Source organism: Oncorhynchus keta, chromosome 31 (assembly GCF_023373465.1).
Source record: "Oncorhynchus keta strain PuntledgeMale-10-30-2019 chromosome 31, Oket_V2, whole genome shotgun sequence".
Lineage (NCBI taxonomy): Eukaryota > Metazoa > Chordata > Actinopteri > Salmoniformes > Salmonidae > Oncorhynchus > Oncorhynchus keta.
In genome coordinates, this window is record NC_068451.1 from 12,798,944 (window position 1) to 12,817,688 (window position 18,745).

Below are 18,745 nucleotides of genomic sequence, written 5' to 3' on the forward strand. Positions count from 1 at the left end.
ACAAATATGTCATTGGATTTAGGTAAATAATTTTTTTTTTTTTTTTTTTAAGTCTGACTTTTTTCAAATCCAATCAGTTTTCCATGTTGATTCAACTTCTTCACATATTTTTTTGTTTTATGACGTGGAAACAACTTCAACCAGTTTTTGCCCAGTGGGTTGTTGAATGCAAGAAACCCCGTGGCACGGATATGGAAGCCCTCTGTGGAAGCCTCGGGAGAAATGTCAACGTCATTAACACCATGCAGCACAAGTGTTTCTGTTTCTTAGTTGAGCGATAAACACTCATTCTCAAATAATAATGAGCTAGATGAAACTATTGATCATATTGATTATATAAACAGTACGATGAAAAGGTACCTAGCAAATGCCGTTAGATGCTTTCCTCGTGATCACTGATGCATAACTTTGGGTAGAAAACTTTGCGTGCATAAAATATTACTCAATCATGGGAAATTATAAATATTTAAACGTTGAATTACGAATGGGTGTCTCTTTTCATCGTGCAGGAGGATCACAGCTGATGTTTCCACCGTGCAGGAGGATCATAGCTGACGTATGGACGGGAGGGAGGGTGCGCGCCTTCCGACCTCCATTGATTGTTGGGGAATTTGACACGTTATACTGCTTATATTTGTATTCCTCTTCCATTCAAAACATCGAAAGAAATAATGTATAGCCTATACAGTACATACTTCTACAATCATCAATCAAACACATCGATTGTGTTGATATTCCAATTCTTATGGGGGCCATATAAACTAACCTACAAAATGGGAGAAAGGTCCAACAGGTCCATCTTGGTTTCTTCTGGTAGCCAATATGACCATAATAACCAATGACCACCAGCTTTTGAATATGCTCTCAGGTTTGCTGTGTCTTTAAGAGTCGCCTCCAGCCACCGGTCCAACGGCCCCCAAAGTGTGAATAATATTCGGTAAGGAGTTACGCTAAGTGGGAAAGCTTTTAGCACATTATCCGCTGGCAATTGCAAAGTAATCAAATTTGCCAGCACAGGTCCCTTATTAAATATCTGCAGCATCGGATTTGCATCCGGGAGCCGCTTTAATGGGTTTAGTGCCCTGTGGATCTCCTACCTCTGTGTTCATGTAAACGCCGGCCCAGCTCTCCGGGAGAGTGAGTGACATTGAGGATGAGAGGTGATCCCTCCACCCCGGAAAACACCGGAGTCAGCGCTTTTGAAATATAGGCTATACTTATAGGCGCGCAGCCGACATGCGTCAGTGAGTGCGACAAGTGGGAGAATGGATATGCGAAAATAGGATCTCAACAACGACAGGGAGGGGGGCAGAGAGGGGGATGCAGCCGAGGAAGCGTTCAATGTTTTTTTTCTAGCCTGGCTATTTTAAGATTTTTTTTTGTTGTTGCCTTCAGCACAATGTTAAATGTAGGTTTTAGGTTTAAGCCCAGCCTGAAAAAAAGGTTCTGGATAGAACCCAAAGGGGTTATATTGCTTGCTTCATGTATGGCACCCTAAAGGTTATTTGTGGGGTTATTTAATCAGAACCCCAGGGGTTTTTCTTCACTGAGGGTTCTATATGGAACCAATTTTGGTTCTATATAGAACCTTAAGGGTGCCATATATGAAGCAAGCATATAACCTTTTTTTTCTAAGAGTGCAGGCCTACTATACACATTTTTAGGCTACATTATTTGGGAAAACGTTACAGATTGTATGTAGTCTATGCTACGAAAGAAAATGTGATTTTACAATATTGCGCAGGCCTACATGTTATTATACGCAGGCTATAACTATAGTAGGCTGAATAGGCGAGGACATTGCCTGCTTTTTAACTATTCGATCACATCACAGCCTCTTTTCCCTTTAAACAAACGTTCCTTGCGTTTTTATGGCTTTTGGTTAAATAGTAGGCTGCTGGGGTGATTACAGCATTGTAATAAATGCTATAAAAGCATAATAAAAATGTAAATACTATTCGGCTACTAATACTGCTAATAATAATAATAATAATAATAATAATAATAATAATAATAATAATAATAATAAGAAGAAAGAAGAAGAAGAAGAAGAAGAAGAAGAAGAGTAGCCTACAACACACCAGAAAATGTCCAATCGGAAGAAAACAACATCGAAAAATAAACAAATGTAGGTGCAAGGGCTCGTGCATAAAACTGAAGGCGGTGAGGGAGTAAAGGGAGAGGGGCCAGATTAGGGACGCACTGGTGTGTGTCATAGCACAGATTAAGCCTGTGCTGCCCCTGCACTCTATAATACTGCACATTAGTAGTCCGTCTGAGGAGGCCTATTCTCACAAACGTTGAGTTACTTGCAGGGTCAAATATCCTACTATGTTTCACGAGATTCCGTATCTCTTCCCCTCTCTATTTGTAATAAAAAAAATGTTAGTTTGTATCCCGGCTATTATTATAAATCAGTTTGAGTAAATTATTAAATGTGTTGCAGAATAGATTGTTTGAGCAGATTTTAATACGCTCCCAGTTGGAATGTGAATTTATATTATGTTAGTTAGCCAGTTGAAATATATGCTGTAAAGGTATAGGCCTAGGAACTCTCAAATTCCGGAGCTATGGATTCAATAACTGTGTCGACATATTATAAACATATTCTGATGAAAGGTTTCGTTAAATATATCGGACTCAAATTACAACAAAAAACATAGCCTATACAAATCAGTATACATTATTATAGATTATGTGAGAAAGTGTGGCCTACACTGTATATTGTACAATAATCCATGGGTAGGTATAACATTAGTTGAAATGACCACTGAACACAGGACATCTTCCATGCTTTCAAATGTATCGAAGAATTTTGCAGACTTCCACAATCATAAACAAAATGATCATTATAGGAATTTGATGGGGCGAACAAATTGAAAACGATTGCTTGATGCACCTCAGAAATTAAACATAATATTTTTTACGGTAAAAGATAAATTATGACGACAGTTATAATTTTGTCCTAAATATTGACGATTATGTAAATGCAACATTTTTTCTCAATCAGAGATGAGTGTACATATCATCTTATCACTCAATGGGCTACATGAACTGATCGAATCAAGCAACAACAACAAAGTGCGTCCAGCCTATCTCTTGATGTGTGAAGTGTCGGGTCGCGGTTAGGTCCCCTCTAGATTTGGGCTAATGGTCGGAATCGGAAGAAAATGTGTTTTTAATAGGCTGTTGGGCTTCAATTCAGTTTGCAGGACAGTATGTGACGTCGACACTAACGCGGCGATTGGCTGCACACGATCGGGATGGAGTGGGGAGTGGGATTGGCTAAAATGAAGAGCAGTGCAAAGATTCGACAGTCCCAATGAAGACTTTGCCACTGGAGTGGAGACGCACAACGATTAGTCGGTTTTTAACAATGTGTTCAACGAGTCAAAAACGGAGAGTGTTTTAATTTTGTTTTGTAATAGACGAAGAGCATACCTGTTCAAAAATCAGTCGAAGTAGCTTCCATTTTTTCAGCGTTTTTGTGTGCAGCCTGCCAATAAATCTACAGAGCTCACTCCGCGAGCGGTTTGTGCTTTTGGACGTTTTACTTCTACTACTCTCGCCATGGAGTACACCTCTTCCCCGAAGCCACAGCTCTCCTCCAGGGCAAACGCGTTCTCGATAGCCGCTATCATGTCAAGTGGAAAAACGAAGGACAAGGAAACCGATGAAAACACCATCAAGCCACTTGGTAAGCAGATCGCGCACAGTGCCTTACATATAATTCACATTTTCAATATAGCCTACAATCGATAGTTTCCTTATTGGCTATATTGTTTGTTATATTGTTGAAATCAAGTCAATTGACTTCGATTATGCTATGGAGAAAAAAAGGGTTGTCTATAGGCCTACTTCTATAGCCATAATGTTCTATGGGCCTATGGGGAAATGACAGAGAACCTTCATTTAAGATGTCTCACATGACGATGTCTTTCACAAAATGTTGGTCCAAAAATCAGGCAGTGCATAACCCCGTTCATAGACTGTCAGCAAAAGTTTCAGTTCCAAGTTGTATTAGTCGTATGTACGCGATACGCATGGATATACATCATTCAAGGACATTCTTACTTGCAGGTTCCATCTCGTCAATGCAACAACAATAAGAAATAATAAAATATACGAACGTAAAGCACGAGCATAAAAAGTACGAGCATAAACATTGTTGATGTATTTTACAGATGTTGGCCTACGCAAATATGTATTCAGTGGGCCTATGGTTCACTGAATAGGCTCTGAATTAAACGATTATTGTGTCCAGTGTCAACAAAAAGTGTATGGACTAATGAAACAGAGATATCAACATTATAAATGTAAATATCAGAATTTTCTCTATCCAGACATATCATGCTGGCTGTAGTGGTGCTTGCTGATAATTGCAAACATGTTGCTGAAAATTTGATTAAATCAAGTTGACTTTTCAATTTATCCAAGAAAAAAGTACAATTGAACCTTTTCGTCAAATAAATATTAGCATTCAGTGAATTCATGGAGACATGGGTTAGTAGACTAGACCTGTATGCAATTACTGACAGAGAAATATAACACGGACATTGCTGTTAACTATATCATTGTGAGTTTAAAAAAAAAGTGTTTTGAATTTAACTGAATATCTCTTCGAAATAGCGTGGCCATTTGTAGCCTACTGAAATAACCAATATGCTGTTTTTGTGATTCAGTTGCACTTTTGAAATTAGTTGTAGGCTAATTTAATGTCGTTCAATTGAAAGCAAATGGAAAAAAACATTAATCTTACTTTTAATGTATATTCTTGCATTTGTCAAATACCCCTCACATGTATTGATAATGTTAATTTATTTGAATACAAATCATTGTATTGGAATGTATATATCTATAGGCTACTAGGCTAGTTGTGTTTAATTAATTTAAAGCTAAATAATAATAACCAATTTATGACATTTTTTTAAACATCTATGCCTATGAGTTTTTACATTGCTTTGAACATATATATATATATATACATAGAGAGAGAGAGAGAGAGAGAGAGAGAGATATTTTACCTCTTTAAGGAATACCTAGGATAGGATAAAGTAATCCTTCTCACCCCCCCTTAAAAGATTTAGATGCACTATTGTAAAGTGGCTGTTCCACTGGATGTCATAAGGTGAATGCACCAATTTGTAAGTCGCTCTGGATAAGAGCGTCTGCTAAATGACTTAAATGTAAATGTAATGTAGCTGCAGTAAAAATAAACAAATTAAACCAGCATTTGAGCATGGTGTTTTTTCATCCATAGAACAATTCGTGGAGAAGTCCTCCTGTAACCAAGGTTTGGGAGAGTTGTCTTCTCTAGATGGGCTCGGAGATTTCAGCGGGAGCGCGCCTCCAGTGTGCACAGAGCCGCTGATCCCCACCACTCCCAGTGTTCCCAGCGAGGAGATGGCCAAAATCTCCTGCACTTTAGAGACCAAAGAACTCTGGGACAAATTCCATGATCTCGGCACCGAGATGATCATCACAAAATCCGGAAGGTAAACTTAAATTTCTCACTACAAAATATTATATTATCGAATCCTATATTATCGACAACCACGTAGGCCTATTTTACTTTTCGACAATTATCGACAATTATAGCCTGAGAAGCAAACTAAAGCTACATTTTATAATACCGTTATTAACCTATCTGATTACCCATGACATATTAAGCATTGGGTGTTCTGTTTTGTATTTTGCAGGCTCATTTAATATTTTTTTTTTCAATTAATATGTAGCCTATATTAAGACTAATTTCGGCAGAGATATTCTGTTTATTTACATAAACTGTGCGATAATTGCACCACAAATCATTGTAGCGCACCTCCCATGCGTGGACATTTTTAGAGTCTCAGGGTAATTATGTAATCGATTTACCATTCTAAATGTTGAGAAATAAAAACATTTGTATAAATATTAACATAATTTATGCAAAATAATTTTCAGAGAAAAACGTAATGCTGTTCAAAATATATTGTAGGCAAATATTCTCCCTGCCATGAATATCTATTAAAAAAGATATGCCTCACGCTAAGAACATGTTTAATTAAATAGCCTACAGATAAAGGAAACACGTAAACCTCATACAAAACGGGAGCCATTGATAATATTTATGGACAAATTAATTCAGTGAAATATGACTCTCATCGTCTTATATTTTACTTGGAGCAAAGGTTTGAGTAAATATTTTCCTCTCAGCGAAAATGGTTGGCGTGGGTTTGTCTCGTCGCTGTGTTTACCGTCTCTCTTCTCCTCCAACAGAAGAATGTTCCCCACCATCCGTGTGTCCTTCTCCGGGGTGGACCCGGACGCCAAATACATCGTGCTGATGGACATTGTTCCGGTCGACAACAAACGCTACCGATACGCCTACCACAGGTCGTCCTGGCTCGTGGCGGGCAAGGCGGACCCTCCTCTGCCTGCAAGGTGGGTGACTTTTTTTACACTCCTCTTTCATATACGGTACTGAGAGGCTTTTATGCACGAGTCTTCATGTCAAAAGCATTCACAAAATGGTATGTGGTAGTAGCCATTGACGCTAATTATTGGTATATGGATAGCAAATACACTATATGGCTTAGATAAATACATGTTTGAAGTATTTTTTTTTTATCTTGACCGACAAATGTCTGCATTGGAACAAATCGACCCTTTTGATTTTGAATAGCATGATAATATGTTTTTCTGTGTTTGCATAGACCTTTTCAAGTGTAAAATGTATTTTAATATACACATTGCATTTATATTGCAGGTTATACGTGCACCCTGACTCTCCTTTCACCGGGGAACAGCTGCTCAAACAAATGGTGTCTTTCGAGAAAGTAAAGCTCACCAACAACGAACTGGACCAACATGGACACGTATGTTATTGATTTGTCATTGGTATTGAAACAGTGAAGCAGATTTATGTTATTTCTGACATGAACTGAAACACTAGAAGGCTGTATAGCCTAACCCGAGAAAACTCCCATACAGGCTATCCTCATTTTAGAACTGATCAACTTGTGGAGAGTTTCCCCGTTCAATATTGGATTAAAAAATATTATCTCAAAGTGTAAACAATATTGACAAATGAAAATCTTAATTTGGGGGATATTTCTAAAAGATGTATGGGAATTGTGTTTAGATGATTGATGAAAGAATTGCCCTTTAAACTTTCCATAAAATCTAGTGGAATGTTCTCATGGGATATCATTTTTTCCAGATCTCTTTCACATGTTATTAGGAAATGAAATGTTCTTAACTGTAAATCAGAGACGTGTTTGATTCAAAATCCACACGTTTCTTTGTTTCACCAGTTACATTTGATCGTTTAAATTAATATTTTCTTTATATTGAAATCATGTTTTGTTCGGTAAGTGAAATGAATAAGGAGTACATTTTAAGGAGAAACACGTGCTAAACTAAAGACCTCTCAGCCTATAGTGCAGAAACGATAACAATAATGGAATATGTGTCCCATGCAACACCATTCATTTACATTATTAACAGTATTAGGCAAACATCATACACTGATTAGCCTACACCATACCAAACCAACAGGTTGTGCGAAAAACGTCTCCTTGAATTTATGCACAAATACGTTTCATTTCGAGGGCATGTCCGTGGTATTCGATAGATAAACAGAGTAGGCCTAAAGGCGAGAGCATTGCGATGTGATGACAAAAGCAGATATATATTTGCTAAACCATGTGAACGATGTTTTTGATTTTCGTGACGCATGTAAAGACCGATAAAGCTGATTAGACAGGATAAAACACACCATGTTTCCTGTTGATCTAAAACATATCTCTAATGGTTACCAATATGGAATTTAAGAGAGATTCGTGCACGCTTTTAACCGCACGAATAATTGGCATTCAAATAGAATACTTTTCGAAAACCTTGACAGTGAATGTCGTTTTATAGGCTAGTCATTTGAAATTGCACTGACACAAGACACAACTGTTATAGTGCACCTGGCAGCTTTTAACAGGCAGCTTTCAACAGCTCACTCTGTTTCATCATTCTCAGGAACAGAAATTCTGACTTGAGATAAGCCTGCATATTTCAAACAATAAATCGTTTTGTTCCTATTGCTTCCTATACATGCACAAGTTCAAGTTGAAATGTGTCAACTGTGAGAATTGTAGCTGAATGTTGATGAAGGCAGGCAGGGACTCCTAGTTCTTAGGACACCATACCATACCACATCTCATTTGCCCAGTATAGTCTCACATACAGTATACAGTATGAATCTAGATGTAAATCATAGGGATCTGAACCAGAGTATAGCAGACTAACTCCCCACAGCCACACCGTAACACAATAGATCATTCTTGCTGAGCCACTGTATAGGCTATGGAGTCAGATAAAGGAGAAATGCTCTTCATCAAATCAAATTGTACTTGTCATATGCTTCGTGAACAGCAGGTGTAGACTAACAGTGAAAAGCTTACCTATGGGTCCTTTTCCAACAATGCTGAGTTAAAAATAAAGATAACAAATATACAATAAAAATAGAAATACTGTAAATACATGAATGGGGAATACTGTCAATACATGAATAACAATAATGCATACAAATAACATGGCTATATACAGGGAGTACCATTACCGATTTGATGTGCAAGGGTATGAGGTAATTGAGGTAGATATGTAGATATACAGTGCATTGGGAAAGTATTCAGACCCCATTACCTTTTCCACATTTTGTAAGGGTACAGCCTTATTCTACAATGTATTAAATAGTGTATGTCCCCCCTTCATCAATCTACACACAATACCCCATAAAGACAAAGCAAAAACATTTTTATTTTATTTTAGGAAATGTATGGGAAAAAAGACAATATCACATTTACATAAGTATTCAGACCCTTTACTCAGTACTTTATTGACGTACCTTTGGCAGCGATTACAGCCTCTGGTCTTCCTGGATATGACTCTACAAGCTTGGCACACCTGTATTTAGGGAGTTTCTCCCATTCTTCTCTGCAGATCCTCTCAAGCTCTGTCAGGTTGGATGGAGAGCTTCACTGCACAGCTATTTTCAGGTCTCTCCAGAGATGTTCGATCGGGTTCAAGTCCGGGCTCTGGCTGGGCCACGCAAGGACATTCAGAGACTTGTCCCAAAGCCACTCCTGCGTTGTCTTGGCTGTGTGATTAGGGTCGTTGTGCTGTTCGAAGGTGAACCTTCGCCCCAGTCTGAGGTCCGGAGCGCTCTGGAGAAGGTTTGCTCCCCTCATCTTTCCCTCGATCCTGACTAGTCTCCCAGTCCCTGCCACTGAAAAACATCCCTGAAAAAACATCCACACAGCACCTTCACTGTAGGGATGATGCCAGGTTTCCTCAAGCAGGTGGTCATGTTCCTTTTACTGAGGAGTGGCTTCCGTCTAGCCACTCTACAATTAAGGCGTGATTGGTGGAGTGCTGCAGAGACGGTTGTGATTCTGGAATGTTCTCCCATCTCCACAGAGGAACTCTGGAGCTCTGTCAGAGAGACCTTCGGGTCACCTCCCTGACCTAGGTCCTTCTCCCCCAATTGCTCAGTTTGGCCAGGCAGCCAGCTCTAGGAAGAGTCTTGGTGGTTCCAAGCTTCTTCAATTTAAGAATGATGGAGGCCACTGTGTTCTTGGGGGCCTTTTTTTTTTTTACTGTAGTTAACTAGGCAAGTCAGTTATGAACAAATTCTTCTTTACAATGGCAGCCTAGGAACAGTGGGTTAACTGCCTTGTTTAGGGGAAGAACAACAGATTTTTACCTTGTCAGCTCGGGGATTCAATCTAGCAACCTTTTGGTTACTGGCCCAATGCTCTAACCATTAGGCTACCTGCCAACCTTCAACACTGCAAAATATTTTGGTACCCTTCCCCAGATCTGTGCCTCGACACAATCCTGTCTCTGAGCTCTACGGACAATTCCTTTAACCTCATGGCTTGGTTTTTGCTCTGACATGCACTGTCAACTGTGGGACCTTATATAGACAGATGTGTCTGCCTTTCCAAATCATGTCCAATCAATTGAATTTACCACAAGTGGACTCCAATCAAGTTGTAGAAATATCTCAAGGATGATCAATGGAAACAGGATGCACCAGGAGCTCATAGCAGTCTCATAGCAAAGGGTCTGAAATCTTACGTAAATAAGGTATTTCTGTTTTTTATTTGTTATTCATTTTCAAAAATGTCTAAAAACCTGTTTTTCGCTTTATCATTATGGGGTATTGTGTGTAGATTGATGAGGGAAAAAATTGAATCAGACTGTAACATAACAAAATGTGGAAAAAGTGAAGGGCTCTGAATATTTTTCGAATGCACCGTAGGTAGGGGTAAAGTGACTAGCCAACAGGATAGATAATTAACTGAGCTGCAGCAGCAGTGTATGTGGTGTTTAAGTTTGAGTGTGTGTGGTGTCCGTGTGCATGTGTACACATGTTACGTGTGTGTGTGTATGTGTGTGTTGGGGTGTCAGTGTGCATGTGTACACATGTTACGTGTGTGTGGGCATATGTAGTGTGTGTATGTGTGTGTTGGGGTGTCAGTGTGCATGTGTACACATGTTACATGTTTGTGGGCATATGTAGTGTGTGTATGTGTGTGTTGGGGTGTCTGTGTGCATGTGTACACATATTACGTGTGTGTGGGCATATGTAGTGTGTGTATGTGTATGTTGGGGTGTCAGCGTGCATGTGTACACATGTTACATGTTTGTGGGCATATGTAGTGTGTGTATGTGTGTGTTGGGGTGTCTGTGTGCATGTGTACACATGTTACGTGTTTGTGGGCATATGTAGTGTGTGTATGTGTGTGTTGGGGTGTCTGTGTGCATGTGTACACATGTTACGTGTTTGTGGGCATATGTAGTGTGTGTATGTGTGTGTTGGGGTGTCTGTGTGCATGTGTACACATGTTACGTGTTTGTGGGCATATGTAGTGTGTGTATGTGTGTGTTGGGGTGTTTGTGTGCATGTGTACACATGTTACGTGTTTGTGGGGATATGTAGTGTGTGTATGTGTGTGTTGGGGTGTCAGTGTAAGTATGTGTAAGTGTGTGGGTAGAGTCCCAGGCAGGTACTTCCTGTTTGTGTTTTTGCATGTAAGCAGGAGGATAGAGTTATGGTCTGATTTGCCAAAGGGAGGGCCTTATAAGCATTTCTGTGTGTAGAATAAAGTTGATCTAAAGTTGTCACCTAAAGTTCCACAAGTGACATGCTGGTAAAAATGTCAAATGGATTTCAGTTTCCCTGCTGTAAAATCACCGACCACGAGAAACTCTGCCTCTGAATGTGCATTTCCTATTTGATTATAACCATATGCAGCTTGTTGAGTGTTGTCTTAGTGCCAGCATCGGTTTGTGGTGGTAAATAGACAGCTACGAAAAATATAGATGAAAGTATGGTCTGCAACTTATCATGAGGTATTCTAACTCAGGAGAGCAAAAACTTGAGTCTTCCTTAACATTAGAGAACGTGCACCAACTGTTGTTAATAAAGAGACACACCCTCCTCCCTTCCTCTTACCTGAGTCTGCCATCCGGTCTTGACGATGCATAGAAAACACTGTGACATGTATATCCATGTCCTCGTTCAGCCACGACTCTGAGAAACGTAGGATATTACAGGTTTTCAGGTCCCGTTGATAGGATAGTCTCAAACAGAGCTCATCCAGTTTCTTCTCCAGTGATTACATGTTTGCCAATAGAACAGATTACAATGGCGATCTATTTGCTCGCCGACAGTCTCGTCAGGATGTCGGCTCTGCTGCCTCTCTTTTGCCGCCACTTCCTCTTTTGATTCCCGGGGAGTAGGGCCTGGTCCGTAGTAGAAGTAGACATTTCTGTCCAGATCAAGATTAGTGATAGCTGTTCTGATGTCCAAAAGCTTTTTGTTGTCATAGAAAGTGATGTCGGAGACATTATGTACCAAAAAAGATATGATCAGCATAAAAAAATACAAAATAGCAGAATTGGTCAGGAACCCATAAGACGGCTGCTATCCACTGCAGCGCCATCTTCACAGAAGATCGGGATCAAGCAGAACAGCTAAGAGCTGAGGGAAATGTGTCTCAGACTGCATGCTGTTAACATGTTTATCTTTTCACACTCCTCTCTACTGCCACCCCAGTCATCCTCTCTCACTCGATCACCTTGCCTCGTCTATCACCATGCTCTCTCTTTCTACTTCCTGTCATCTCACTCCACATCTCACTCTCATTCTCTATCTAACCCAGTGTTTTGCCTTCTCTGTGTCCCTATAGATCATACTAAACTCCATGCATAAGTACCAGCCCCGGGTCCACATCATCAAGAAGAAGGACCACACCGCCTCCCTTCTCAACCTCAAGTCAGAGGAGTTCCGCACCTTCGTTTTCACAGAGACTGTCTTTACCGCGGTCACAGCCTACCAGAACCAGCTGGTGAGCAGTAAATCACTACTCAACTGTTCTATACCAGGATCTTATTTATTAATGCACACAACTGAAAACCAAGACAAGCGTTTCGTATTTGACTACAGTTACTCCCACATCCTTTCTTCCGTATGGTGCCTAGTGAATGTGACCCAGGGGTCACCAGGGAGGACGTGCTCTGTTGCTGGATAGTGTTTACGGGTAGAGACAATATGTTGAATATAGGGGGTTGTGTGGCTGTTTTACAGACAACATGCATAGGGAGTGTGTTCAGTTCTGTCTAAAGCCAGTTCTGCCACCCAGGTCCTCCCTGACTCCCTTTGTGTGTTTAGTCTGGCTATCCCATGGAAAAAGATAGAGAGAGCGAAACAGACAGAAAGGGAGAGGGATAAGACTCTGAGACAGAGAGAAAAGAGCATCTAATCTGTTTGCGGGCCTCTTTCTTCCCAGATAACCAAGCTGAAGATCGACAGCAACCCGTTTGCGAAAGGCTTCCGAGACTCCTCCCGACTGACGGACATGGAGAGGTACAGGGAATTTTATGTCTTTGCCTGTTTGTTTATTTCTGTCCAGCGTGGATAAGGTGAACAAGGGGAATAGAACTGGGAGAGAGTAGTCACGTTAGGAGCTATGGAGCTATATACTCATTAGCAAGTGCACATGCTGGGTTGTTTATTTATTTCTGATCAATAGGAGTGTATGTGTATGTGTGTGTGTGTGTGTGTGTGTGTGTGTGTGTGTGTGTGTGTGTGTGTGTGTGTGTGTGTGTGTGTGTGTGTGTGTGTGTGCGTGTGCGTGTGGAAGGGGGGTATGCATGTGTGTGTGTGTGGGTACAGTTTTGCATACGTGTGTGTATGTTACAGAGAAATTGAGAGAAAAAGGAGGAGAGAGGACATTGAATTTGTTTTACAACTAGACAGAGGACTGTGTTACTGTATAGTGTTGGTTTTTATTTCAATGCCAGTAATTGTCTGAAATTATTGTTTCTATAGATATCTTGTGGTTATCTGAGTGACTTCCCCGGGTGCAATGCCAACCCACCCTACTATAAACTTCTGGCCAACACACACACACACACACACACACACACACACACACACACACACACACACACACACACACACACACACACACACACACACACACACACACACACACACACACACACACACACACACACACACACACACACACACACACACACACACACACACACACACACACACACACACACACACACACACACACACACACACACACACACCAATCCAAAGGATTTTATGACCTACAGCCAAACAAACACACTGTTATTTTTTTAGATTGACCAATTCCAGCACTATTGCCAAAATCAGCTGATAAATCAGACCATCCCAGGCCATTTCCCAACCAAACAAGCAAAGTCAAAGACTGCCAAGAGACAGCCAGACAACCGACTCCCCCTTTCTGGCTTTCTCTTTTTGAGGGCTGTGAATTAGATCTGATCAATTGATCTTCAGGGAGCTGCAGAAATCACATTAGTCTGGAGTCAGCCACTGCACTAAAACACAGTGTAATTTGATTGGCTGCTGTGACTGATTGAAACCAGCCCCCTGCGTCGTGGCCTACTGTGGCCTCTGTGCCGGACAGGCCAGAGCTGATAAAAACACACACATTTGTACTGCACCGCTGACAGATATTGCACTTTCCTAACCTAATTGGGGAGCTAATGTGGACGCATGGCTCTTGTGATGCAGACCACTCCTGTCCAACCGACCCTTCCTCCTCCACCACCACCATATCTGTCCCTCTCTGTGTCACTGAGACGCTGTCTGACAAGACTCACAGGAACTAATGCACTTTCTGTTAGAGTACACACACTAAGACTAAGACACACACTGCTTTAATTATGTACTTTGATACTTAGAAAATAAGGATATTTGCTTTTATGCTCCAAAGAGGTATCACAACTATTGAAAAATGTTGTTGTGTATTCTGGGCTTTTCTATCTTTATCTACATTATGTGTGATTTTGTTGCACTGGCATTTTATAGACCCTACATTTTTCCTTTCTAACTATACTGTTATGGGCTCGTTATTTTTACATACAGTACCTAATGTGTACAGATATATTGACTGTGTGTACAGATATATTAACTGTGTGCAGATATATTGACTGTGTGCACAGATATATTGACTGTGTGCAGATATATTGACTGTCTGCAGATATATTGTGTGTGCTGATATGTTGTGTATCTATTGTCTACATACTGTACATTCAGTATTGTCTGTCACCAGTGTAACTATAAAAGATATAATTTGGGTTATAGGTTACTGCAAAGACATGATATATCTTGGTGAGTTGTTTTGGGGTATTGGTGTGAATGCAGATACAGTATATATTGGACTGAATGTACATTTTATATTAGAATAAGATATTTTCATATTTTGGTGTGAATGTATCAATATGTTTAAGTGTGAACATAGAGATATATTTTGGGCCTTTCTCTTTGGTTTTTGCTGCAGGGAAAGTGTTGAGAGTTTGATCCACAAACACTCATACGCACGGTCGCCAATACGCACCTACGCAGGTGAGGAGGAGACACTGGGGGATGACAGCCACGCCGCACATAGGGGTAAGAGAGTTGGTCACACACTGATGATGGCATCACACACGTTTCACAAGATGCACATCATGCTAATGAGCCAAATGAGGGTCGTTCAGTGGCACTACTACCACATTATTTGACCAAATAATTCAAACAACCGTCATTCACATAAATGGAGCACTTGAATGTCGCTGAGTCAATGAATGTAGTGCAACATCAATGACCGTATTATAGTAAGAGGTATCTAACAGTGTTTCTCCATCTCACTCGAAGGTTCTGCGTTCACCGCCTCTGACAACCTCTCTCTGAGCTCCTGGGTCACTGCCACCTCTGGTTTCTCAGGCTTCCAGCACCCCCAGGCCCTCTCTGCCATGGGCTCCAGCAGCGCCTCCCTGGCCACCCCCTTGCCCCACCCCATCCAGGGCTCCCTGCCCCCTTACAGCCGGCTGGGCATGCCCCTGACACACTCGACCCTGGCGGGCACCATGCAGGGCGGCGGGCCCTCCTTCCCCTCCTTCCACATGCCCCGCTACCACCACTACTTCCAGCAGGGCCCCTACGCTGCCATCCAGGGACTGCGCCACTCCTCCACCGTCATGACCCCCTTTGTATGACTCCCTCTGGGGTGACTGCCTGGCCGAGTAGCCCTTCATCAGCTACAACTAAGCTTATAGACACACTTCCACACACAAGTAGATAGACTCACCGATTTGTCCGCCTCAGCATCATCACCCATCGTCACCACCGTGTCCTTGTAAATATTAAGCCCCCTGGCTGAGGCGACTGACTGGACGACCTGGAGAGGCTGCCTGGCTGCTGCCCTGCATGCTGACAGCTGAACCGGAGAGGAAACAGACTCCTACGGGACCTGGTGGAACAGACACAGAGTCCCACAGGCTGATATGAACACCAGATATGAACACTTATGACCTGCATATGAATATTTACGACCCAGATATGAAAACTGATGATCCAGGTATAAAAAAGAAATCCACAACAAAGATGCTGAGGACTGATGACCATGCACAGTGATGTGTTGTGGGAAATAGGTAATGGTCTGCTTGTGATAACTGTTTGCCCCTGCCCTCCAACGGGTTGGTTACAATGTTAATTTTGCACCCACTCTCCAGAAAGGCATGGACAGGAGAACCAGTGAACTGTCTGGTTTACAAACATTAAAACCAGAGGGTGTGGTAAATGTTAGTTCTCTCATAGCTTCTGAGGACAATGAAGAATATGGGACTCCAAAAGTTTACGGGAGTGCACAACTTCCAATCCTGGGCACCGCTATCTTCACTCCAGCTGCTGGGGCATGGAGGAATGGAAGCCATTTTAGACTGAGTCAAAGGATTCCCCCTGCTTGCTGACCAAAAACTAGGGTAGAGGCAACATCTCTCCTCTCCTACTTGAACTGAAACTCTGTTAAGCTTCCTCTGCAGGCAGAATCCTATAGCCTCCTCCAGTCAGGTTGGCTGTTGCCATGGTAGTCAGATTTGTGCGGATAGATGCCCTAGAGACAGAGAGAATCCAATTGTTTATTTCCCATCTAAAATGCCAGCCATGTGTACTGTGAAGAAGTTACAATGGAAGATGATCACGTTTGATAGCAGTACATAAAGATGTACACACACACACACACACACACACACACACACACACACACACACACACACACACACACACACACACACACACACACACACACACACACACACACACACACACACACTACACAAACACACACACAGGACACAAACTATAAGATGAATGTCATAGAGTGCCATATCATAGGAAGCATGCTGTTTGCAAAAGATAACACAGAAAACATTTGTTGAAAAAAATCCTCACACCGACCAGATCTCAAACTACTCTTTCAGTTTTCATTGTCATCCAAAAAGCTTATATTCACCTCATAATGTTTGTGTGTACTACATCCAATGAGTAAAACATGTACATGTATTTGATTTGTGTGGTCAACGGAAAGCAATGTTTGTTCATGTCTCACATGTGGATGGGCCCTAGAAGACCTTTTTGGAGGACCTCTCTAGCGAAGTCCCAGAGCGCTAAAATCACGCTACGTCGTAACGTATCCCCAACACCAGCGGATTGTCTTCTCTAACCAATCAATGGCAAATCAGTAATGTATAAATGAAGTACCAAGAGGAAGAGAAAACCAGCAAACTCTGCTGCCCTGAAAGGCAAAGATGGACTTTCTCTTGTTGTATTGGCCTGAAGCTTGATTCACCACCTAACCAATACCTAACCTCTGGCGCCACACTATGGCCTGATTACTGTAGCCTGATTACTGTAGTCTGATTACTGTAGCCTAATTACTGTAGCCTGATTACTGTAGCCTGATTACTGTAGCCTAATTACTGTAGTCTGATTACTGTAGCCTAATTACTGTAGCCTGATTACTGTAGCCTGATTACTGTAGCCTGATTACTGTAGCCTGATTACTGTAGCCTGATTACTGTAGCCTAATTACTGTAGTCTGATTACTGTAGCCTGATTACTGTAGCCTAATTACTGTAGTCTGATTACTGTAGCCTGATTACTGTAGCCTGATTACTGTAGTCTGATTACTGAAGCCTGATTACTGTAGCCTGATTACTGTAGCCTGATTACTGTAGCCTGATTACTGTAGCCTGATTACTGAAGCCTGATTACTGTAGCCTGATTACTGTAGCCTGATTACTGTAGCCTGAACTATGTCTGTCTCAGGCTATGTCGACACTACAGCACTCTGGGAGAAAGTCCACACCTGTAAATAATGACTCAGTGGTGCCTCCCCTTAGAGGAGGGTGGTCGTCACACCATTGGCGATTTATCAGTTAGCCCCTTCTAACCAAAATGACACAGAAGCTAAGCTAGTGACACAAAACATACAGTGTATGCATCGGGTCCTTTGTAGTGCCACTCCTCTCAAAAAAAGAATAATTGCAGATTGGTTCATCCACTCAATGATGTCTCATACAGTTTGTTACCACCGTAACACCGATGTTATTGTAAAATGCCGATCCTATTTTGTCAAGAAAATTACAACAAAGAAAAGGCAACTTTGTAAAGCTCTAATTCACAGCTAAGACATCCTGACAATTATTTTTAGTATGAAGATTTCTCTTTTTGGGGCAAAATGGGACAAACTTGGATGGAAGTGAAGGTCTAATACAGTATTTCATTGTTGGTTTTGTTTTCAATGCTGAGTCTCTCAATTTCGTTATACTGAACAAACCAATCACACGGAGCCAAAAAACACACATAAATTAGGCTACAATTAACACAATATTATTGTGGGCACTAACTCTGCATTTAGCTTACATTACTGTTGACACTTACTCACCACTTGCATACCATGTGTCCACAAGCAGTCAGCAGGTTTGAAGTTGGAATGAGTTTTGCAGGATGTTTTTAGTTGAAAACGTGTTGTAGGACAACTCTCAGTAGACAACTCTCAGTAGCCTACACAATGCATGGAGGCTTTAGGTGCTATCAGAGATGATGATTGCCAGTTGAGAGCACGAACTCTAAGGCGTTCAGTTGAAAGAGGCAAGTGTTTTCAATGTTAAACAATTTCACATAAGAACTCTAACAAAGGTCTTAAACTGGTGTTCTCTTCAATCTATAGCCTACATCTGGACTTCACTCCCCATCTATGAATATGTCCTTGTGTAGGCAGTCTGCCAATCTCACCAAGTCTTGGTAGAAGGGGGGGATTGTAACTTTCAACTTTCCATTTTGAACAATGTGTACACACACTCAAAGTATGCCATGGGAGAT

The 18,745-nt window shown here is 41.3% G+C and overlaps 1 protein-coding gene across 2 annotated transcripts; it reads left to right on the forward strand.

Moving 5' to 3' along the window:
• The first annotated feature begins 3,323 nt into the window (after positions 1 to 3,323).
• On the forward strand, positions 3,324 to 15,580 carry LOC118364465 (T-box transcription factor TBX20-like). Of its 2 annotated transcripts, XM_035746020.2 has the most exons (9): positions 3,324 to 3,697; positions 5,261 to 5,495; positions 6,259 to 6,423; positions 6,749 to 6,857; positions 12,231 to 12,389; positions 12,831 to 12,907; positions 14,687 to 14,713; positions 14,883 to 14,992; positions 15,239 to 15,580. In XM_035746020.2, exons 1-9 carry the CDS (start codon positions 3,571 to 3,573, stop codon positions 15,577 to 15,579), a joined length of 1,350 nt encoding a protein of 449 aa, XP_035601913.1. In that variant the 5' UTR covers positions 3,324 to 3,570; the 3' UTR covers position 15,580. The 2 variants fall into 2 exon arrangements, with proteins under 2 accessions (XP_035601913.1, XP_035601915.1); XM_035746022.2 differs by lacking the exon at positions 14,687 to 14,713.
• Positions 15,581 to 18,745: the final 3,165 nt, after the last annotated feature.

Excerpts from the sequence above, each read along its gene's own strand:
- LOC118364465 (XM_035746020.2), top strand. The coding sequence starts at position 3,571 with ATGGAGTACACCTCTTCCCCGAAGCCACAGCTCTCCTCCAGGGCAAAC. Across the intron at positions 6,858-12,230 it reads AACTGGACCAACATGGACAC|ATCATACTAAACTCCATGCA; the intron begins GTATGTTATTGA and ends GTGTCCCTATAG. Across the intron at positions 12,390-12,830 it reads CAGCCTACCAGAACCAGCTG|ATAACCAAGCTGAAGATCGA; the intron begins GTGAGCAGTAAA and ends CTTTCTTCCCAG.